The 17,828-nt window shown below is 36.1% G+C and overlaps 1 protein-coding gene across 4 annotated transcripts in view; it reads right to left on the reverse strand.

Moving 5' to 3' along the window:
* APC (APC regulator of WNT signaling pathway) overlaps positions 1 to 17,828 on the reverse strand; it is a 92,937-nt gene that overhangs the window by 34,730 nt on the left and 40,379 nt on the right. For all 4 annotated transcript variants that reach the window (XM_054288755.1, XM_054288738.1, XM_054288746.1 and 1 more), the window contains 4 exons: positions 11,258 to 11,342; positions 10,135 to 10,336; positions 4,337 to 4,445; positions 2,682 to 2,795 (listed from right to left, as the gene is read on the reverse strand). In XM_054288755.1, coding sequence (XP_054144730.1) covers positions 2,682 to 2,795; positions 4,337 to 4,445; positions 10,135 to 10,336; positions 11,258 to 11,300 — 468 coding nt within the window. In that variant the 5' untranslated portion in view covers positions 11,301 to 11,342. The remainder of the gene's footprint in view (positions 1 to 2,681; positions 2,796 to 4,336; positions 4,446 to 10,134; positions 10,337 to 11,257; positions 11,343 to 17,828) is intronic.

Consider the following 17,828-nt stretch of genomic DNA (forward strand, 5'->3'; position numbering starts at 1 on the left):
AATGCATTAATGGCTTGGCATATATACAAGATCACCATATAAATATAACAGTGCTGAAATGTTTATCTGCGTGAAACTCCAGGATCTAAATTTTCTTGTATCTTTAGTGTTCTGCTGTTTTAGCAAGCTTTTACAGATCTTGGGATAAATTCTTATAAAAATGGTAATTTAACATAAGATTTTAAGGAACTCTTAACCTCAAAAAAATTAGATCCTTTTTGTTCTGGCTTGAAAACTAAATTCTATGTGAACATGAATTCAGTCTTAGAATTGAAGTATTTTAAAATATATCTTACAGAAATTAAGTTTGCTTCTACTTATAACTAAATATATTGGCTACTTGCCAACTATTGGTTGCTCCAGTAGCAACCTTTGAACAAATAAAAAAAGTAAAAATAAAACATTGTTAAGAATGCTTTTTTCCTTTTTTTCAAGTAAGCACTACTATGTGAAATTACTGGCATCAGAGAATAGTTACAAGTTTACAAGTTAGTATAAATCATTAAACTAGCTGAAATAAACTGCCAACAACCTTCTTTTTCATCTTTCTGAACAACTGCTGGGCAAGTACTTGTGAACAATCTTTACAGAAGACATCAACAGTGAGCTGCTGTGTGTTAAGTTGCTTCAGAAGGAAACAAAGCCAAATCATGCCACACTAAAAATGGGAGAAAGCCATTGTTTCAAGGCTCACGAGAAAGGGCAGCCACAGAAAAGTGCAGTGACTACCTGAGCAACTGCAGGTTACCAGCTCCCTCACAGAATAATCTCTGGGACTCAATTCAGAGATGTCTGCAATGCCAGTCTTTATGTAGCTGAAATATTCCCTCCCTTCAGCCTACATTTTGCATAGTATTATATATCCCTATCAATTTGGGTGGAAAGAAAATATGGAGCGGAAAGAAAATGGTAAAACTACTAAGTTGAATATCCTTGCCAAATACAGAAGCTTCATTTTGCAAATTTAAAGATCACAGTGAAATAATGCAGAAATTGCTCTTAGGTATTTGTACATCAGTGAGCTTCTACACCTTTTTGGCACTGGTCCTTGGCAGAATGAAACAAAGGGGAATTACCAGTTAAATTCACAAGAAGCACATGCATAAGTAGTAACTTTGTATTCAATAGTCTATATATAATCACAATAGGCACTGTAATTTCTGCAAGTATGTAAGTGTTACACACATACAGAGAGAGAGTGAAACAGCTGTGACAGACCCCATGTCAAACATTAATTCAGAAACCCGTAAAATGTTTCAACATCATCTTGGCAGCATTCTTCCCCCCACCAAATTTAAAACCCCCAATAATCACGGAAGAAGCAAATGCATGGTCAGCTTGATAACTTCCATACAGTGATAAAACTACAGCAAGTTGCGTGTCTGAATAATTTCTTTTGATCCCTGCCTGACTGCATTTAGAATGCTGCCATCAGCAGCCTAGCCTGTTTAGCTTATTTCTGTTTAGCTTAATTCACCTTCCTCTCACTTAAGCCTGTTAACAGCAGTAGAAGTTTCCCAGGAGTTTTGCTGTCCAGGATCTTCACCTGGGACAGGCTGACACAAAGTGCACAGCTGAAACTGTGGAGGGCATCACCCCTGCTGATAAACCTTGGTAACTGCCTTACAGCTCCCAGATCAGAGCCAGTGACTCCCCAAACACACTGAACCTGGGCCTGCCTGAGAACATCAGCACAGACAAACCCTGCACGGCCCTGCACACACAACCCAACAGCTGCTGGGTATCTCTTTGGCTAAATACTTTCAACTGTAGGAATTTTTGGAGAAGTCCTACTAGATTACTCACTTTCAAGTTTAAAGCAACTATTCTGATTACCTCTTGTAATTAGAACAGCTGCTTTACCTTAAATGTAAAACCAAATTAGAAATGCTTCTCATATAGCAAAATTTTGTGTTGAGTCAACCTAGTGAGGGAGATAGAGCCTAAGAAGACTTGTTACTGAAAAAACTGATTATTGTCATTCACCAAAAAAACCCTAAATCTTACTAAGTTGGTTACTCAATATGTCTTGAAATAAATGCTAATAAATAATTCAAATTGTTTTCCTACTATGGAGGATTCTTTTTTATAACCAGCAACCAACTGATTATTTAATTTACGATTTGCACATGACTGCATTCTAATTTATACTTCCAAATGTGTGGGCCATGTGGTTAGATATGTACATATCCTCATCATGAACGCAAAACAACTCCTGGTGAGAGCAAACAACTTCCAGATAAGTATGTGAGTTACATTTTACTTGAACATCTTGTGATACATCTTTTCTGGCTAAGGAAAATTAAGAACAGTAGCTGGATTTTATCCTAGACATAGAAGCATGAAGAAACCCACCAAAAAGATGCAAAATTAAGCAGCTGCAAATACACTGGCTTTTCTAAAGCTAAAATGGTAGTAAACTGTAAGGAAATTATCATTAAAAAGTATTTTCTCTTGGATAAATTGTTTACATCTGCTGAATAGAAAGGATTATTTACAACAGGCAGATGAGGGTAGTTTTTGCTGAGTAATATTTCATATGTCCTGATTCCTATTTGTATATTTGAAAGGCTAGCTAAGTGCTGTGTTTACACACAGTTTAAAGGTACAATTACCAATAATTTAATAAATATGCAGGAAAACCTTTTCCCTTGCTTTTAATGGTGAAAGACAAACTCTACCTGTGCTCGCTTCTCCATGTCCTGACAAGTGCCCAGTTGTTCCTCCATTGCAGCTCTGATTTGCCTGGCCTCGTATTCCAGCTGCCTTCTGGTCATATCTGTTTGCAAGGAGAACTGAAACAAGAGTACAGGGAAGGCATTTTAGCAAATAACATTGATGCAACCAATGTATTTCTAAGAACAAAAGGCAGAACTATTACTTTTGTACAACAAATTTCATAAACAAACAAAACATAGTAATACATTCTTAAAATATGACTGCATTATGAAAAACAAGTACACAACAATGTTCAACCAGCAGACTATACCTGAGTTTTGTCAAATGACTAAATATAATAAATAAGCATTGAGAAAGTATAATTGCTTACAAGAACATCTGGCTGCTACCAACAAAATTGTGATGTGTGCCATCTGAATTGGCATTTTCAAAAATATTCAGATGTATTAAGCTACTGCACATAGTGGTGGTATTCATACAGCTGCTATTTACATTATTTCTAACTACCCTGGGAAAAGAGCACAAGTGTTAAACCCAAGAGCAGCAATACAGCCTAAGGGACTTTTGAACTAAAAGAAATTTCAAGGCAGGAGCAAAGCTCTTCACTGGCTTTGGACAATCACTCAGTCTGAAAATAAATGAGTTTCCAAGAGCAGTCTTTCCAGAAGACTTCACCAGGGTCAATTCAGAAAAATCAAAACAAGACAATAATCTGCAAGGACCAAATGGGACCTGTCATTTTGCTGTGTCTGGCCTAAGTAGTAATGGATATAAATTGCCACAAAAGACCTTTAGTGTAGATGTTAAGTAATGCATTCTAATCCTAAGAGTACCTAAGTGAATTCATTATCTATGGAACAGAGGAGACAACTTAAAAACCTATGACAAAGTGACACAGAGACAGCTGACAGTGCTTTGAGAATGGGTTGCAGTTCCTCAAAATCTTTTTCAGGCCTTCTCCCTTGGTTCTGGCGCTCTGCTAAGCTCAGCCATGACTCAGTGTTACTTTTGCCCACTGAAGAAGTGTTTCTGCTCTCTCTTTCCATTTCCAGAAGGTTGACTGATCCTTTATCAGGTGTGACTCTCTCAACCACACCTTCCCAACTCTAGGTGTGAAGGATGCACTGCAAATACATCCATGTTGCTGACATCTAACAGGAAATCTTGCATTATGTGGGATATCAGACATTTTTATTATCTCAGATAACAGTGACTTGACTATAAATAGTTTGGAGGTGCCAAGGTAAAAGCTTACAGCAAACAAACACCTGCTATAGAATCACTTTACTGACTGTTATTAAAAAAAAGCTCTTGTGTACGTTATCATATGCTAATATTATTCTCAAAACTAGAAAAATCCATCAAATAAAAGAACAGGGAAGAAGAGAGTTAAGGAAGTGTACTGACATGCAATTAATTTGTCACAATGACGTCTTAATGTTGCTGTCTTTTCACTGACATTTATACTGACATGTATGAATTTTGATGTGTAAAATTCTATATGAAATGCATTATTCAGTTATCATTACGTACTGAATGAAAAAAATTTGGTACTAAAGTGATAGTAGAGAATGCCACCAAATTCATAAAATACAAACAGCACCTAAACAGAGACTGTAGCATCAGACACCTCACCAAGCACTCAGACGGTACTTACATTTTCAGTAAGGGGAAGACTATCAATTCTTTTAGTCAGGTTCTGAAGCTGGGCGTAATACCAGTCCTTTTCTTTCTCTTCCTTCTCAAGTTCCGCAAGCAGCAGAGATCTATTAAAAGCAGAAGGAGGAAGTTTCTCACCATTAACACCTCATTTCCATGGGGAAGTGTGAAGAAGGCACTAAGGAGCCATTTGAGCTCAGTTCCCTGGCCCTGGCTAATCAACCTATCCACTCCTCTGTGCTAAGCATTTCAGGTCCTCATATATGAGAGAGAAAAATATACATATTTCTCAAAAAAACCCACTTCAAAATCCAAAGCTAAGAGACATTTTGTGAAAGCAAAACCAGTTATTAGTGGTGTGTAAACCTGTACCCTGCTTCTTTCAAAAATATATTTTGCATAGTGCAAACATTTAAGAAAAGGTCTGTCAAAGAAACATGTACTACCCTCAATCCTGAATTACTGAATCGAGAATCTTCACCTTTCCACTGTCCTTTTACTCATTTTGTCACCTATAGCAAAACTATGGGTAAAGCACACAAAACAAGCCATTTCTGTGAGTGTCTAAAATATTTTAAACCAGTATTTTCCAGCAAATGTCATAGACAAGATATGTTTGCAGCTGTTAGAAATTTTATTTTAAATGGGTATCATAAGCACACTGCATACCTGGGTAATAACTGGGAAAGACAGACAAAATGAGTAATATATGCAGACTATCAGAGAAAAAAATTATTAAAAATTTCACATGCTACTTTATCAATACTTCATGAACTGAATTTTATATAATTCTAAATCTTATGAATATAGTAAAATAATGCTCATGTCTACAATACTCCTCAAAATAGATACTAAATTTTTTTAGCAAAATCTGTCTAGTAGGAATAAACAGAAAGCCACTCTATTTAAAATATAAATTTATTATTTTCTTTCTAATGCTTTCTGTTAGTATTGTTCTTCCTTCTGATGTTTTAATATTGCTCATTAACAGAAATTACAAAAACCAACATTTAGCCAGAAGACAGAAAGTTGCATACAAGTTTCCCCAGTATTATTTCCCATCCCTTAACTTTTGCATCCCTCTCTGGCTGTGGCAGTTCTGAGCAAGAGCATATGAACCTTTATAAAGCACACAAATACATTATAAATAATTACTATAAGTCATTAAGGAACAATTACACAGCATACAACAAAAGTACAAATTTCCCCTGACTATTTTGATAATGCATCACAGACATTATTTGAGATGGTAATCCATCTTCCACACAAAACAAAGAAGAAAGAATTTTAAAATTTGTATTTAAAAGAATCTGTTTGACTTATTTCCTGCTTTAAAAATATTTCAAGCTAATTTTGATGATTTAACATTTATTCCACATCCTATACAAGTGGCTTGGCCTGCCCTGCAAATGGAAAATTAAATGAGAGGATCCCTCCTCTTCAATTGAAGACTGGAAAACTATACACATAAAAGAGTGCTAAATGTTTGTAAACATGAACAAAATTACATAAATTTCCAGACTTGATCCAATAGTCATGTTGAAACAGTTTTGTTTTAAGGATGCCAAGGTTTACAATAAAAATTATCGAAAAGAAGTAACAATTACCATAATTTGGCAGGTAACTGGAGCAGTATCACAGGACAGCTGTAATTCTTCAGTCACAACGATGTGGCTGGCAGAAATTCCTAAAGCCCTTTAGACAGATTGAAGGCAAAACTAATAGATGGTGCTTGGGAAAAGTTCGTTGAGAAAGCTTTTTTTGCCTCCCACCTGCCCATTCTCTTGCCACATAGCCCTAGTGCCTAATCTCTGGACAGAGTGGAATTCTGCATAGTTTCCCCTTTTACCACCTTGAGTGCCCAGGCACCAGTTATGTCCAGGCTGTGAAATAAAATTTGCAAAAGCACAATTAATGCAATCCTTATAAAAAGTATTTTCACTTTTGAGGACTTGCAAATGTGAAAGGACTGACTAATTCTGCCTCTGGATGTCAAAGAACTGGTAGCAGAAACCAGAGGGATTACTTTCAGCTAAGTAAACATGTGATTAAGTTCCTCTTATGAAACGTAGGGTATTCAGTATGTGAGACAGTGTGTCATTCAATCTGTTTGGACATGCACAATGGATGCTGGAAGCAAGAAAATAACTTAGAAACCATCAGTGCTGCATAAATAACATAATGCATGACCCAAGGGCGACTTGTTAATTTAATATTGTCATTTTGTCTTCTGAAGTGATGCTTCATTTGGGATTACTAGTTTGGTATCGCTGCTCTGTAAGAATGCAGGTTTAACACTCTTTAAGTTCTCTCAGCACAGAACCTGAAAGGTTGCTACAACTACAGCAGGCTGCACTTCAGTTTCCTTGAAAATAAACCGCAATAAGCAGCAGTTTTCTGTAAATGTGTCTGATAAGCTGTTCCCCACGTTGAACACTACTCTCAGATACTACTCTAACCAGAAGTACAGCGGCTTCTCAGCCTCCTGGAATTTCTCAGGGTTAGGAGAGGATTTTAAGTGGAAGAGCTGCCACTGGTAATGAATAACAAGATGGAAAAAAACAGTGCAGTTATTTTATCTTTTTTATACCCCCAAGATGTCTACATTACAACTTTCACTTTTTTCATCATAGAAAATTCTGTTCTGTGTCATACCCTGTCAAGTTCACAGAGAATCCAGCAAAGCAAATGGAGAAAGCTTTTGGAACTTGACGCTATTTTTATGAGTTAACAAAAAGTTTTCAATTTGAGCTGCTCTTCTGAAGGGTGAGTTTTTCAAAGACCTCTCATGTGGCACTTTTGAAGCTCCCAACAATAGAGGAAGCTGAATGAATGCAGAAAACTCTTGACTTCTTTTGCAAATATTTTGTGCATAATTATGTCAATATTATTCCTGACTAAAAGGGAGAAGAGAAACAAACTATATACTACTCTACTTACATTATGTAAATTACAACTATAATTAATACTTTCACTTCAATTGGTGGGAGATAAAATAAAATCTTGAAAAGCATTGCTGATGCTGTAAAGTTTGAGGTAAGTTTTACCAACCAGCCAAAAGATAGAAAATGCTCCATATCAACATTAAAGAAATAAAAAAGGAAATGGCATAAACCAGAAGGAATAAAGAAGGCATACAAATATTTTCATATAAAATATATAAAAATATATTAAATTTCACAGAAGACTGTAATCTTTAGTGGCCAATTACAGAATTTAAAAAGGTGAGATTATTAAATTTGCTAAATTGCCATGGGTAAACACAAAAATTAACCTGCAGTGTACTCTGAAAAGTTTTGTTGTTGATATGATGCTCTTACCAAGTATTCCTGGAAATAGCCAGAGAAAGCAAGAGATATTTCATTATTAGAGTATTCTAAACTGGCAATTTAAAAGCACAGTGCTGCCACTGCCCATTTTTCTCTTGTTTTTTTTTTTTCTCTTTGTTTTTTTAAACTTTAGAATTAGAGGGGAGCCAAGCAAATGAGATATGTGCCAATAATTTAATCTTTATTCTGGCAGATGAATCAATTGATAAAGTGTCTTCCTCTCAGAAGCTCACCTTCAGTCAAGTGCAGTGGGTTGACCCTGACTGGATGCCAGGTGCCCACTGAATTGCTGTAAATATTTAAATACATAATTTAGTCCTCCCACAAACACTGTTGCCCATAAATAGCATATATTGTGCCAGCCTGTTAAAATACTGAATGGAAATGGTCTCCTGCTGCATATGTCTGGGAAGTGTTATTTTATTCTAAATTATTTTAGTCTTGTCAAGTTCAACAAGTTCTTGAAAGTCTGTTTAAGTGCAAAAATCCAAACTTGATTAGCAAATATACATTTAGATACACAGAAATTTAGTAAATATGCCAAACAAGTTCATACACAAAACACGTGAAAAGAAGTGTTTAATTTTAGAAATGGTAGTGATTTTAGATGCACAGTCCGATACCCCTCCCCCCCAAGATTTTATTCATTTTTGGCTACCCAGGATTCTTATCAATGCCCTACATGCTTCCACATGTACCCTGAAACAGCTTAAAGAACAGAGCAGTTTTGGATTATCCATCATTTCACTAATAATGAAGCCAGATGTGATCTGGCCATGCCTCCATACATCCATCTTCTCCACAGCACAAATATTTACCCCATCAGCTACGACAGTAACAGCATCTAAGCTACTCTGAAATTAAAACATCCTCATCCCTTTTCTCCAGTGTTATTTGGAACACAGACTGGTTCACTGCCTAAGGCGTCTTCACTGCCAAGAAAAATGTCCTAAAAACTATCACCTCAGAATCCACCATGATGGAGAAGGATCATAGATCATAAATCAGAGGTGCCTATCACCTTAAAGAACTCTGGCTGCTAAAAATGCTGCTTGTTCCAAGTGAGTAGGAGTTCACTGGAACCACACTGGAAGTTCCAACTGTGTTTAAAGATTGTAGCATCATCCATAGTAAAATACAGCACTGGAAGAATACAAACAAATGCACAGTTTGTTAAGACAGTAAATAACAGACACATCAGACTCTTGAAGACTGAGATGAACAAGTAGATAGTTTCCCAAATTCCTAAATATTCTTATACACCTCCTCAGGAAACTACATTTTATGCAACAGAACAAGTATCATTAGTGGTGGTCCTGGCTAGGAGAAGGTAAAAAATAGAGTGGCAGCTAGAACAGGCTCAGTATGGACCTATGGGAAATTACTTTTATTCTGCTGATAGGACAAAAAAAACCCCCAGGGACCTAGATCTTGGAAGAAAAGCATCATCCTTTCAGGTCTTGGCTGTAAAAATTTTGCTGATCTTCAGAGAAAATCCTTTAGAGGAGGGGTTTCTGGAGGGCGATCCACAAAGCACTTGTTACCCACAAAGCTTTTCCATTACAACTTCAAATTGCTTATTAATGTATACTAGGCATAAAAATACTGTGTTCCAGTTTATTTGGTTTTGCAGCCCACAGCTTGGTACCCCATCCATTAAGTAGAATCAAATCTTTAGGAAGCCCTGTCCTGCAGACAGGCTTCTGAAAACATCTGGTATTTCAGTCAGATTAATTTTAAGAAACAAAGATGAATTCAGTGGAAACAGCTGCACATCTCTTACTTTGCATTTCCTTTGTAAGTGACTGATAAAGTGCTACAATTCTGTATAATGACCTGAAAGTACGTTCTTCCTATAAATGGGTACCACTGCCTTTCAAGAAAAGAAATTCTAGGATTTTATCAACACAAAATGTCTGATGGGAACAACACCTTGAAGATAAGAACACGTATTTTGTTTAGCTGATATATTTGCTGAGAGAGTAAAGTCACTAGGTAAGTGTCTGCTAATAGTAAATAATTGATAAACCATTTATGGTACTTAATAACCATTTGCAAAAGAGAGAAAACTATTTCACCATCACATTGTTACAGCTTCAGCATTTATCAACAGTGGTGAGGAGATATGGAGGGGGTTAGAACACTCCACCTTCACTATTTAAACATATTTCAGACAGTGACAACCTGCTTATCAAAATAAAAAAAAACTTCAGCCAACAAAGAGTAACAATGAAATGCACAAATGAAACAGTAGAAATTGAATGATACTTCATGATTTTAAAAATATTTTTCTCCATGGGCATCTAAATAAAACATAGATTCCTGGTTTCTTACCTGTCAAGGGAAATGACAGGTAAATACACCACTGATCAAAACCATATTCATGACAGCTAAATACTAGGTGTGTCAGTAAGCTTCCACATTAAAATGAGAAGTCAATCCATACTGGAGGAATAAACAAATTTACCTTTCTTTTTCTAGCTCTTCTAAGTAACCAGTGCTTTCTCTGCTTCCATTCATAAAGCCTCTTCTTGGAAATGACCCCATGGGGACTGGGCTGCACTCCCCTGAGCGGCTCGACACGGACCCTTCCCGGCTCCCATACGAGCGCACCGACATCTTTGGCCTTAACTTCACACCAGGGAAGCTGGTGCTTTCCAAATTCAGTTCTGGATAATAAACAGCAAACATTTTTCAGAGCTGAAAGTTCAGTAGCATAAACTTAAAAGATCATTTCTCTCTTAATTTCTTACTTTCTGAACAAATCCATGTGCTTTTTTATAGCAGCATTTTGCACAGAAATGCAGTGAAAATACTGTGAACAAAAACAATGGATATAGCGGACTCAGAGAACAGCAGTTATCTGAGCAGATGGCCAAACAACAATCCTGGCAATCAGAACAAGTATCCTATAAAAGCCTGCCTGCCTCCTTCTTAGAGGACTTAAGAAAGGGGCAGAGTTTTGACATCATAAACATCATGTGAATTACCTTGTGGCCCACTTCCTAACAATTTCTTTTCCAGAGATCCTGCAAATGTTTCACCATCATGTAACAGATGAATACCCTGTTCATCACAGGGGTCTTAGACACCCCTATGGAATTTCTGGGTCAGAGACAGGGATGATGGATGTATACAGGAAGTTAGTGGTCGGGGCTTGCTGGCACTTCCCATATAACGGAATATACACATTCCAGCACGTGCTATAGGGAAGGGAGCATAAATTTGCAGAATGACAGAAACAATTCCAGTAATATGACACGGAGAGGGCAGGATGCACAAACAAATATAGAAAATTGGTGGAACTACACCAACATTAACTGTTTTTTCTGAAGAAACCAATGTGAGTTATATAAAATGCAATTAATATGAAACTCTAGAGTTACAGTAGCAAAAGTACAAATGGAGACTTTTTTTTTCTCTGAGGATGTGTCTTAAAATGGTTAGCAAAAATATTTAGGCACTGAGACTATGCCTCATTATCAAGCTTAGCACTGAAAAGAAGATACAAATGACTTCAAAAATGTTATCCCAAACTATAAACAATGGACAAAGAAACTAACCTACTTAAAATATAATTCTAGATTTACCTTTAAGTCGTTCCAGTAAGTCAATCTGTCCAGAAGATGCCATTGCCTCATCTTCAATACTTCCTTGTAGCTGTTTCAGTACCTCCTATAAGAAATTAAGCTTAATTAAGAAATCATTACAATAGTAACACACAAGGTAAATACATCCTATCCTACCCTGAAGTGCACACTCATGTAACAGCTGCTCAGACACTGATGTAAATTATATTTCATGTGAGCAGTGATCAAGTGTCATAATTTTACTTGCCATCAGATATATTTCTACAATGTATACCCCAGCACTGTCATGATGTAAAGTGTATGTTGCATAAACCTATCTGGCAGTTCAATCTACTGGATTATTTGGAAGTTCTTCTCAAAGTGAATAACAGTTATTTTGAATTAAGAGACGGGAGAAATGTAAGCACAGAGAAATCAGTCAGTCTTGTAAAAATAAAATTTGGATATGTAACTAACAGAAAAGCATCTTGACTAGAAGCAATCCCCAGGATTTGTTTTCTTTGAGGCCCTAGCACCACTGTAAACCCACAAGAAGACTCATGTTATTCTTACTAGAAATGCTACCATTTCCATGCCTGCGAGCAAAAGATTTAGGTTTCCTTCATGGCACTTATTATTTGTATTATTAAAACTTCTATTTCAACCACCATCAGGCCCACTAGAAAGAGATGTAGACTCCTTCATGCAGCTGAAGCTTCAAATCCAAGAATACTACCATGTGCTGTGCATACTAAAATTATACATCTGAAGGAACATAGTTCTGATGTACAAAAAAATCAGTCAACAATGACTATTACACTAAAGGGGCCTGTAAGCCCTCAGGTCCCAAATGCTCAGTGGCCTAAATTCACGTAGAAAATTAAATGCAAGTTAGTGAAAGTCTTTTCAATATCATAATGACAGATGTATCAATAGAAAAAACAAATAAAAGACTGGCTACAAGGCAAAAAGCCCTTATTGGAATTTAAAGTACCGTTTTCCATACTGTGCCACAGAAAACATTTTTAGAAGCAGCAACAGTCAGGAGATGAAAGCAGTTCTGAATAATGGAAGGTATTCTGTAATTTTCATAAATAGACCCTGTACACAGGATTGTACTTTTGTTTAGATCTAAAAACTAATGAATTCTAGACAATTTAAAAATATGTCCATACATATTTTTTGCTCTTTTAAGAGTCTTGCATACCTTACTGTCAATATTAGTGGGTTTTGCAACTTACACAAAAGGTACCATTTAAATGCATTTTTCTCTTTTCAAGAGAAAAAAAAAACATATACGAAAAGGCATCTACGAAAAGTCAAGACTTTTTTTTAAAGCAGTGCAGCAATGAGCTTTTCTGTATTCCAACTGTTGTCACTTGTAACTAAAAAAAAATGAGGAGAGTAAAAGGGTTTTGAGTACAGAACTGTGCAGTTCTGGGGAAATAATCTCAAGCCCTAGACTCAGATAAATGGTAGCAGCCCAGGTGCTGCAGACTCTGCCATGCTGCTCTGGGAAGAAGAATTCTGGAGTACAGACATCCAAATTCCCAGTTTACTAATGGAGTCAAGACGTTTGTCCACATTCATGTCTTAGTTTGGACCAGTTCGATGCAAGACTTCCATCCTCCCACACCAGCTGTACCTGGATTCCCATTGCAGGTATCCTGGAGCATGAACCAAACTCCTTTGCATTTTTCTCAAGTTAGCTTTTCTGTATTTTTCTACGTTTCTTTTCTATAGTGCTATTGCTAAGGCGACAATGTTATTACGAGGCTGTGACATCAACTTTAAACTCCATCACAGTACACTTCAAAATCTGAGCTGCCCACTCAATAGGCAGTTAAATAAAGGAGACAAAGTTTTTAGAGCAGGAGATGCAGCCCCTGGGTCAGGTACTGGTAGAAAATGAGGCTGTGTGCTAAAATGACAAGTCAGGGAATTTGTGCTTTTGCTTGAACAAGGAACAGAGCCATTTTCTGCAATAATCCTTCTGGGGGAAACATGGCAAGTTACCCGTTACTGTGCTAATGAAAATTTTTATTTATTCACCATTTACAATCTAGGATTCAACACTAATGCTGTTTACATCCATACAGTGCTTTGAAATAGTATTATTCCATGATAATTTTATATTAAATTTGATATCGTGTTTGCTATAGCATAAAATAGTCTTCAAGGTTCAATTTGTATCTGTTTAATTACTGCACATTTTCGTAAGTATTTTAGTAGTGGTTTACAGCATTATTTTAAGGAAACTCTTTACTGACTTAGCAGTGACTTACTGAAAATATACACAAATGTAAATCTGTAAGAAAAGGCTGCAAGGTTTTTTCTGTTCTTCTAAAGAATGCAAGTCAAATTATTTTAATGGTCACTTAAGTATAACCTAGTTTATCTTGTTCTGTGCAGAACTACAAAAGAATGTTTCTGGAAATGGAGCAGGCCCTATGACTCATCATCATTTAAAAGGGTTTCTGTCTTCACAGTCTCTGGACTGTGAAGTACTGAAACATTGTCTATTTTTTGTCTGGTCAGATGGGGTTTTTTGTTTGGACTCTGTGAATATAATCCTGACATAAAACCCACATTGTGAATTATTAAATAAAAGAGATCAGATCTGTCAGCATGTAATTGCACAACTATGGTAAATAAAAGCACCTTAACTAACAGTAGATGCACCCAGCTAAGTGGTAAGGGTTCTTGTAAATAACATGGCTTAAAGGCTGTAAATTTACTCAAGCTGCTAATAAGGAAAGGAATCACAGAGGAATAATGCTTACAATGGTGGATTTAAAATCCCAAGGAGTTAAGACTTAAAGTGTATTCCATTTTTGGGAACTTTAAGTATAAATATTAATACCTAGGACTATTTCAAAATATGGTATATGTAAAAATACATTTTGATGACAATTCAGATATGTTTGGTCTTCTGTAAACACTATTCTCTCCCCCCCACCCCTTAAACATTAAGCTTTATTACTTGTATTCACTTTTGTCATAGCTATGTGGATTCAGTGAATGACAAAATCTATGAAAATCACAATGAAAATTAAATTTATGAAACTCCTGGATGCGGACACCAGATATACTCACAGGCCAGTTATGTTGGTTACCACTGTATTTACAACATTTGACTATAAAACCGGGTTTAATCACACAAACATAGAAAGTGTTCACAATTTCAGAGAGCAATTCAACATCTATTAGCAGCATACAGAATGGGAATATGCATAATGAATGAATAAAAAATCATGGTTTACCAAATCAGCGTTATTTTTAAATTACAGTATTTCTGACCACATTGATATGCATATTTTTAACCTGGTATGCTGAAAATGTAACATAAAATTTCTAAATTGAAAGTAATTTTTGATCTCCAATGGAGCCGAGTGTTGTCTCAATTACTATTTAGAAAAGCAGAAAAAAAGGTAACATATACTCAAAGAATATCACTCAAATTCCACAAAACGATTAAATGTCAGAAGCATGGGGGAGGGTGGGGGGATAGACATCAGAATACTATTTTTTTTTTAGATAGCAGAAATTTAAGTTCAAGGTCTTACATGACCTATCATAACTACATGAACTTGACAGTGCATTAATTCTGTCACATATGGTAGAACATTCACAGGGGCTGAGGGAGTGCTTCGAAGGAGCTCTTTACTCCTATACATTTTGGTGAATTATGCTGCTGCTTAATCCGGCTTGCTGGGAGCCCTTCTAGCCCTTCAAGTGCAAAGAACTGCTCAGGCTGCTCAACCCTGTAGCCAGGTCCAAATGATAACACCAGCAGTGACAACACTACTGACTGAGGTGGAACACAGGAGCAACTCAACTTTCAACCTTGCAGAAAAAGGAATGCATTTATTATGTGAAATGATGTTGTTCATTTTAATTTCCAAAAATGTCATTTTCTAAATGGAAAATATTCACCCAGTGTCACCATGCTCAGGAGCTGTCGCTTGCTATAACTACTTACAGAAGACAGTACCAAGTTTTTAGTGCAAGTACACTTTCAGGTCAACTAAAATTATCTGATTTTATGCTCAGAAAGAGGGTAGTCTAAAGTAATGGAATTAACTATATGTATCATCAGCTTAATTTCACCTAAATTCTAAAAAGAAAAGTAAACAAATATTTTCTTTAATTTTCCAGCCAATTTGGATCCTGTTAGAAACTTAAGAATTGCAAAGATCTAAAAATATTTCTCACTGTAAAATCATAAAAACACACAGACCTACAATATAAAGCTGTTGCTGCTTCTTTGCAGATTAAATAAATTCACTGATATTTAAAAATATATGTTTTGTAGAATGCTAAATGACTTTTATAAGCACATTTTTAGTTCATGTGAGCCTAAAAACATCCCTGACTGCATTAGATGTGCCGTCACTGAGTTCCCAGAATTCATCACTTGATACATTTTGTAAGAATCAATTTGGTTTATGACAGTTTCTTCCATTAACACATTAGAATTTACTGAATGATCAATACACATCATTATTTTCAAAATTACTTCCATTTTGGAGGATCTAACCATTGTGCTATCTCCTGCAGTATCTCCCATGCCTATCAGTGTTCTAATTCCCTATGTCACTTTATCTGGATGTGACTTCATGTGCCTTCAGAAAAACATGTCCTCTTCCCTCCTGAAAGGACTGAGTGCATGGGGCACAAAAAGCCACAAAAAACATTCTGCAGATGCAAAATCCAGCTAAGAGCAAAGAAAGTAATTTGAGAATGAAGATGAAGGTTCTCATTAGGGGGAAAAAAGTCATAGGTACATATAATGTTTCCTGTGATTACTGCTTTCCCTTGCAAGACTTCAAAATTTCAAGTGCTTACATGCTAGGTAAGGATGTGTTGAAATTATATGAAAACCAGGCAGACATGAAAAGGAAAATACTGGGTGAATTCACACAGCACAAGTTACAGAAGCTCAGAATTTAGCACCTATTTCACAAATATTAACACAGGCAAGGAATGCTACTGCTGAATCAATCCCTTTTCTCCCTATTCACCTGTTCACCAAACAATGCATTTGCTAAAAAAAAAGAGAAATAAGCATCATTTCACTCCCAGACAAGACCAGCTATTATCATGTACACTAAGGCTGTTCATTCAGGCAGTTGAAAACAGCAAATATGAAAAAATCTGAAAGCTAGCATGGCTACTCAAAGAAGAAAACTAGTTAACACCATATTCTGTCCATTTTTATCACACTTGTTGTGCAGAATGGGATGAATTCAAAGCTAAAAGAAGCTCACACTGAGAGCAGGGACATACGTGCACCTGCTGTGCAAGTGCCAGTGTAGCCAGCCCTTTGGAAGGGATCTGACTTAGAGTGTCAGATATTCTTATGTTACCAATGTTCTCCATCGATAAGCAGGTAAAATGTTAAATTTCTACATATAGCTGATTCACAGCTAATGTACTAATTTTTTTAAAGTGCATTATTTCAGAAGACAAAACTTAATTCCGTTACCCTGAAAGCAAAACATTTTGTTAGCTTAGATCGAGTGTATTTGGATTTTGAGCACTGTCTGTTCAGTGCTGTCTGAGGTGTGTATCTCATAATTCTCACTTATTTCTCCCCTACTAGCTTGGCTGTCCAAAGACAGTGTTTCTGATGGGGAGTGCAATTTCCAGAAAGTATGTGACTCACTCATAATGAGAGAGTTTAGCTAAGAAATCCAGCTGACAGAAGAAGATGGAGTTTTAGTTTACTTTTAATAATGTGAGAAAAAAAAAATAGCTTCTATAAAAAATATTCAATTCCTCCTGTAGACTCAATTTCTATAAAAGAGTAACTTTCAAGAGAAATGCTTCACTCATTGCACAACACTATATGCCTGAAAAGTAGAGATTTAAAAACTTCCTTTTCAGAAGCAAATTAGAAAAGAACAGTATGTTATACAAATATATACTTTCATCCATCCTGGGAGCATTGAGCACACTGACTTTGGAAAATTTTTTTGTAGAATAGCTAAATTTGTATTATAGAATGTACAAACCAAGTGGCAAAATCAGGATGGCATCATCTGCCTAAAAACTGCAATTTCCTTAATATTTCAATCTGCAAACCCAAATAAAATGCATTTGTTTATTTGTTTTTGGCGGTTTTGTTTGTTCTGGGGTTTTAAATCTAAAAATAGTGAGTAAAAATAAACTCAGTTGTGCAAATTACTAAGGGTTTTTTTGTAGCTCATCTCAAACACAAAGTCTGTTATTGCTACAAGCAAAGAACAGATCTGGTGGTCAAATTCAGTGCAACTGATACAAACATTAATTGCACACGAATTTTATTCATTTATGCTTTTAATTTATTGATTCCCTCACATAGCTTCCTTCTCAAAAGAAGGAAACTTATAGCACAAACTCCTCACTTGTTACAACATCTTTAGCTGCCCTTCAAAGAATTTCCAAATCCTTCTGCATTTCCCTTTACTGATGGCTGAATTTTTGTTCCTGCTTAATGCTCTTCAAAATGGAACAACCATTGTTGGTGGAATGGAACAAACAAATTCAGTGAAGTATCAGAGAAATTAAGACAAAGCACCTCCTGTTTGCCAGATAGAGATCAAAACAT

The sequence above is a fragment of the Melozone crissalis genome, unplaced genomic scaffold (assembly GCF_028551555.1).
Source record: "Melozone crissalis strain CALT ecotype California unplaced genomic scaffold, PUWL_Pcris_2 ptg000005l_1, whole genome shotgun sequence".
Lineage (NCBI taxonomy): Eukaryota > Metazoa > Chordata > Aves > Passeriformes > Passerellidae > Melozone > Melozone crissalis.